A 5,000-nucleotide genomic window follows, 5' to 3' on the forward strand; every position below is an offset into this window, starting at 1 on the left:
TTATTTTGACATTAGATTCATGAAGAGAACAGAAGCGTCAAACAGTCTTTGGATCTGATAAAACATCTTTACCCTTTACAATAATATTTTACTTCAAAATGACAGGTAAAAATCAGCAACAATTTTTATCAATGATTTTTGTAATTCAGTTCTCAACACATGCTTTATCTAAGTGTTTGAAAATTTGTGTTTATTCAGTGTGTTAACCTTCAAATCTCACAGTCACGTTACACGCAATTGTGAACATCCAACTTGCTGCTCCTCCAACACTGCCAAACAATAAAGGGGCAATCCAAGACAGACATGCTGCGCCTACAGTAAAATCACATTAGACACCATTAGCTGTTTGTTATACTTGTTCAACATGAGCAAAGCTTTTATTTTTCCATCTTCACCACCTGATACATAAATTATTTTAGTCGTGAACATTTATTTATAGAGACGTGTTCAATAAGAGCATTTTATATGTTTGACATGTACTTAGATAAACATCAAAAGCGAAGTGGACTAAAATATTACTATTCTGAATTTACCTGAAGCTGATCCTGTTCCCGCTCAATGAGAAAACATGTCTGTTTGCTTGGTTTTGTTTTACACACATTTAGAGAGAGTGAGAGGGAGAGAGAGAATATATAACAAAAAAATTTTTTTACCCCAGGACTGCAAGATTGCTATGAGACCTGCTCCACCTACATTAGCGAGTGCTAAATGTGGAATCAGGTTGGCAGCGATGGAGCCTGCTGCTATTCCAGCTGAAGTGAACCCCAGTGTAGGCAAATCGGCAGGGGTCAGAATCACAGTTCCATCAGGTCCTAGATTAAAAACAAAAAACAAAAACAAACTTATAATAAAGATTTTCATATCAAAATTATGCTGTGGTGATGTGATGGTGTACCTGGGGACCCAAGGACTGCCTTGCCTGTTAATAAAATACAAAAAGATATCAAATAAAATCTTGACAGTAACAATAATAATTCATATAGACTGCATATATATATATATATATACATGGAAAGCTGATCCATGTCTTTTACTTTTTTTTTTTTCAAGAGTTGACACTCCCATTTCTGAAAGAACAATACACACTAGACAGGGGAGGAGCAGCATGATGTTTTTTTTTTCTAAACAGTAACATATTCATCTTATGATTGTGGAAACCACATAAAGAATGAAAGAAACATTTCTTTGCAATGATCCAAATAATCTCATTGCAGTAACAATGGGCTCTGCACAATAACAAATTATGTGTAGTAATAACTTCATTATTATAACAACAAACCTGGGGCAGCACGGTGGCACGCTGGTTAGCAGTGATGCCTCACAGCAAGGTCCTGAGTTCAGTTCCACCTTTCTTTCTGTGTGGAGTCTGCAGGTTCTCTCCAGGTATTCTCCCTTCCTCCCACAGTCCAAGAGCTCAACTGCACAGTCCAAACATATGCAGTTAGTGGGCCTAGGTCAGTTGGAAAGTCTGAATTGCCCATATGTGTGAATCTGACTATGAACGATTGTGTCTATGAGTTAGTGATCCCTGAGACAGACTCAGTACCCTGCCTCTTGCCCTAAAACAGGGGGGGTTGTTACATAAAAACACTTGCAGTTTCTCTGTAGCAAAGACTTAAACCTTTAAGTGTTATAGTCATGATTGTTGATTGGCTTCTTCTCCACATTTTTATAACAGCACTACTTTCTACACTGCAGTACCTTTTAAATAATGCTCACAAGGATATTGAATCAAAATGTGTTCCAACACACAACTTTTACACCCTTTTGTTTATAAGTCTGTAGATGAGGATGTTAGAGCTCCATGAGACAGACTTAAAGCCTATAAACCATCATTTATATTAAGGTTGACATTTTTTAAGCTTAAACTGTGTTGATTCACATTAATGTCATGAGGAATGCCGAGCTTTGCTATCATGAGAAAATAAATGCACACAACTTGTTTTGAAAGGAGAAAGAGAAAGACAAAGTCCTGTTCCTTCAATCATCACTTACCTGAATGTAAACTATGCCGGTATGTCATGGGTATGTTTGCAGTATGGGCGAGGTTTAATGCTGTCGTCATTGCAGTGGTGTGACAATCTTTGAACAACTACAAGAACCATTTCTTATGAACTGAAACTTTTGTGCAACAAAATAAATACACAACAACCAAAGTGCTTGTTTAAATCAGGTCACCTAAGACATTTCTTGTAAGGCAATAAAGACGTTTCTGTTCTGGTCTCCATGAAGTGTTCCAGTTGTGACATTAAAAATCCAGCACTTTCAAAAATGTGCTTGGATGCATGTTGGTGTCTGTCTCCACCTGAGGAAGAACTTTTTGGCCTCTAATTATTTTAAATGTGTAATTTATTTTCTCTGAGGAAGGTCAGAGGTTTAAAGAAGTGCAGTATATCTGCCGTCCTTACAGATCTGCCAGTGATCTTTTTTGCTCCCACACATAATACAGAAACATTTTCAGTGACCCAAGTAACGTTTATATATGCTCCCTGTGATAAGGTTGTTCTTGTTTGTTTTCATATTAAGCAAGTGATTTAACATAAGGATTAAAACAGAAAGAAAAACCTTTGAAATAATCCATGTGTAAAATCCGTAATAAAGATGGCATTAAATAAATGAGTAAATATGTCAAACCCCTGAGATCCAACCTCACAATCACTTGTTCCATGATGACTAAAGAAAGTTTATTTACATCACAGACCCAGTGACGCCCATTCTAAGAGTTTCATTTTCCGGGAAAACAGCTGATCCTCACACTCCTATATAAGTCCAGTCGTCCAACACAGTCCAGGCTTAGGCTCCTGATCCTGAGTGCAACAATGGGTCTGTGTGAGTACAGCTGCCTTTTTCAAATCATCTCTACATCATATAAGTTCATGATTGTAGCATCACAGAAAATGTCTAAATAGTTCAGGCTGAGCTTTGGTAAGATGTTTTTTTTTTTCCCTTTCTTTCTTATGTTTCAGTGACAGGCTTAGCGATCGCAATCGGAGCAGGTAACAAACCTCTTTGTTTATTGATGTATTTTTACATCTAACACTCATAGGTGAAGTCACACATATCATACATGTATTCATTTTAAAACATCCTGATGATCAGTAACCAGGTGTTTCTTCCTGTTGTCAGGTGGAGCAGTGGTCTCTGCTCCTATTGTCCTGGGGGCTGCAGGTTTCACCTCAGTTGGTATAGCTGCAGGCTCCTACGCTGCAAGCATGATGTCTGCAGCTGCTGTGGCCAATGGAGGAGGAGTGGCAGCAGGAAGTTTGGTGGCTGTTTTGCAGTCAGCAGGTAAAAATAAATAAATAAATATTTTACCAGTGATTACTCAAAAACCTTTATTATAAACCTGAAAGATCCCAGAAACAATAACATGTGACTGTGCTGCAGTGAGGATAATACGACGGACTATTAGGTCCACGTAAAGAAAAAATATTATCAATCATTTTGAGAATAAAGTCGAAATGTGGAGATTACAAGTGTCTGAAGAAAAGCTCCCACGGTTGCTACTGTATGTCATCAGAGTTTGTGAAATTGTGCTTCAGAATCGGTTTTAGTAAGAAAGAAAGAAATGATTTTTCTTTAAGCTCATAAACACAGTGTGGTGATAAGTGTTAGGTTGTACAAAAAGCTGGTAATGGACAGATGCGAGGTTATCGATGGTTACATCCTCGTGCAATAAAGAGGATGAATGTTCTATCACAAGACGGCTGATCAGTTTGTTTCACTAACTCATCTAAATAAGGAATTTTCTTTAGCGGATATAGCGCATGTGGCAGTTTGTGTTCAAACAGTAATGTCCATATCAACAACTTTTTTCTTGTGGCTCTAATACTCCGTCGTAGGATAAAGCCTCCCCCTCTCCTCTGCAGCTCAGTTACTTCATCTAACTGCTCGATCAGCTGTCTGGTGTTCTGAAGCCTGTTTTCTCTCTGCAGGTATGGCAGGTCTGTCTGGGGCCACCACCGCAGCCGTGGGCTCTGTTGGAGGGGCTGTTGGAGGATTGGTGGCTGCTCTCATCTGAGACCAGGAAATTATGATAATCAGAAAGAAAAAAAATAGTAATAAATGACATATTTACTGCTGCCAATTGGAAACAGTTGCAATAGTATCAGCGCCATGCTTCAGTAAAGCTTGGCTGAAATGTGAGTGCTGGTAATGCTGTGGTGTTTTATTACAAAACACATGAACACGGTCAAATTGTGCAACTTTAAATAAAGCCCTAATAATGAAAAGCATTTTAAAGTTGTGTTCTGGTTATTTTTATTATTTTGTTTATATTTTATTATTCTATTTATGTTATCTGAAAATACTAAGACATGTATCATTATTTTTATATAATTGAGTACCAAAGCTGACATATTTGGTTTCTATAACTGGCAGAAATAAAGCGATCACCAAAGCTTGAAGTGAAGTCAGACACACTGAGTGTCGCACATGATACAAATTCTACTTGTAAGCATAAATTATTTGGATTTATTTTCTCACTGCATTATTATACTGATAAGAAAGTGATATTTTGCCATCTGGTTATAAATAGATGGTCTGCTAAAAAACTGATTACAACTCATTTAAACTATGGGTAATGACGTCGTTGCATTTAATCATGCAAATCTCTCATGATTGAAATCAACGCATTTTTTGTTTTATTTTATTTTATTTTATGCTATATAGAACTTTCCTGTCAGAAGCTACAGCCACAATGATACTGGTTTCTTTATTTATACACGTAACCCCTTCATAAACGAAACACAAAAATACAGATACAGTTTGTGTTGCTCTCTGTCGCCCTCGGTTGTTCAGCTCTGAACATAAGGTTTTGTTACTGAGGAAAGGAAACCTTGCTTGCTATAAAAATCAGCCCATTTCAGAGCAGACGCAGGACAGAGGAGCTGTCATGATCCTGGGTCCTTTTGACCCAGCGTTTTGTGTTTTCTCTTCGCGATTTTGGTTCTGTTCTCTAATTGGTGTTTACCCTGTTCCCCCCCGTGTGTTCCTGTTTT

The 5,000-nt window shown here is 37.6% G+C and overlaps 2 protein-coding genes and 1 long non-coding RNA gene across 3 annotated transcripts in view; 2 read left to right on the plus strand and 1 right to left on the minus strand.

Annotated features, from left to right (window-relative positions):
- The window catches only part of LOC143414091 (uncharacterized), a 46,664-nt gene that overhangs the window by 430 nt on the left and 41,234 nt on the right, over positions 1 to 5,000 (minus strand). Inside the window, exons 5-6 of the mRNA XM_076877749.1 lie at positions 654 to 812; positions 1 to 312 (exon numbers count right to left, since the gene is read on the minus strand). The exon at positions 1 to 312 is cut by the window's left edge and continues 430 nt beyond it. Of these exons, the coding sequence (XP_076733864.1) occupies positions 806 to 812 (7 nt within the window). The 3' untranslated portion in view covers positions 1 to 312; positions 654 to 805. The remainder of the gene's footprint in view (positions 313 to 653; positions 813 to 5,000) is intronic.
- On the plus strand, positions 2,720 to 4,235 carry LOC143414040 (interferon alpha-inducible protein 27-like protein 2A). The gene is made up of 4 exons (XM_076877670.1): positions 2,720 to 2,829; positions 2,967 to 2,996; positions 3,127 to 3,288; positions 3,936 to 4,235. The coding sequence occupies exons 1-4, from the start codon at positions 2,820 to 2,822 to the stop codon at positions 4,019 to 4,021; spliced, it is 288 nt and encodes a 95-aa protein (XP_076733785.1). The 5' UTR covers positions 2,720 to 2,819; the 3' UTR covers positions 4,022 to 4,235.
- LOC143414039 (uncharacterized) overlaps positions 4,897 to 5,000 on the plus strand; it is a 2,197-nt gene continuing 2,093 nt past the window's right edge. The window contains exon 1 of the long non-coding RNA XR_013094606.1: positions 4,897 to 5,000. This exon is cut by the window's right edge and continues 431 nt beyond it. This is a non-coding gene — a long non-coding RNA (uncharacterized LOC143414039).

The sequence above is a fragment of the Maylandia zebra genome, linkage group LG19 (genome assembly GCF_041146795.1).
Source record: "Maylandia zebra isolate NMK-2024a linkage group LG19, Mzebra_GT3a, whole genome shotgun sequence".
Lineage (NCBI taxonomy): Eukaryota > Metazoa > Chordata > Actinopteri > Cichliformes > Cichlidae > Maylandia > Maylandia zebra.

Bases quoted from the DNA above. Each gene is read 5' to 3' on its own strand.
- LOC143414040 (XM_076877670.1), top strand. The intron at 2,997-3,126 runs GTAACAAACCTC...TCCTGTTGTCAG, and splicing joins AGCGATCGCAATCGGAGCAG to GTGGAGCAGTGGTCTCTGCT. The intron at 3,289-3,935 runs GTAAAAATAAAT...TTCTCTCTGCAG, and splicing joins GGCTGTTTTGCAGTCAGCAG to GTATGGCAGGTCTGTCTGGG.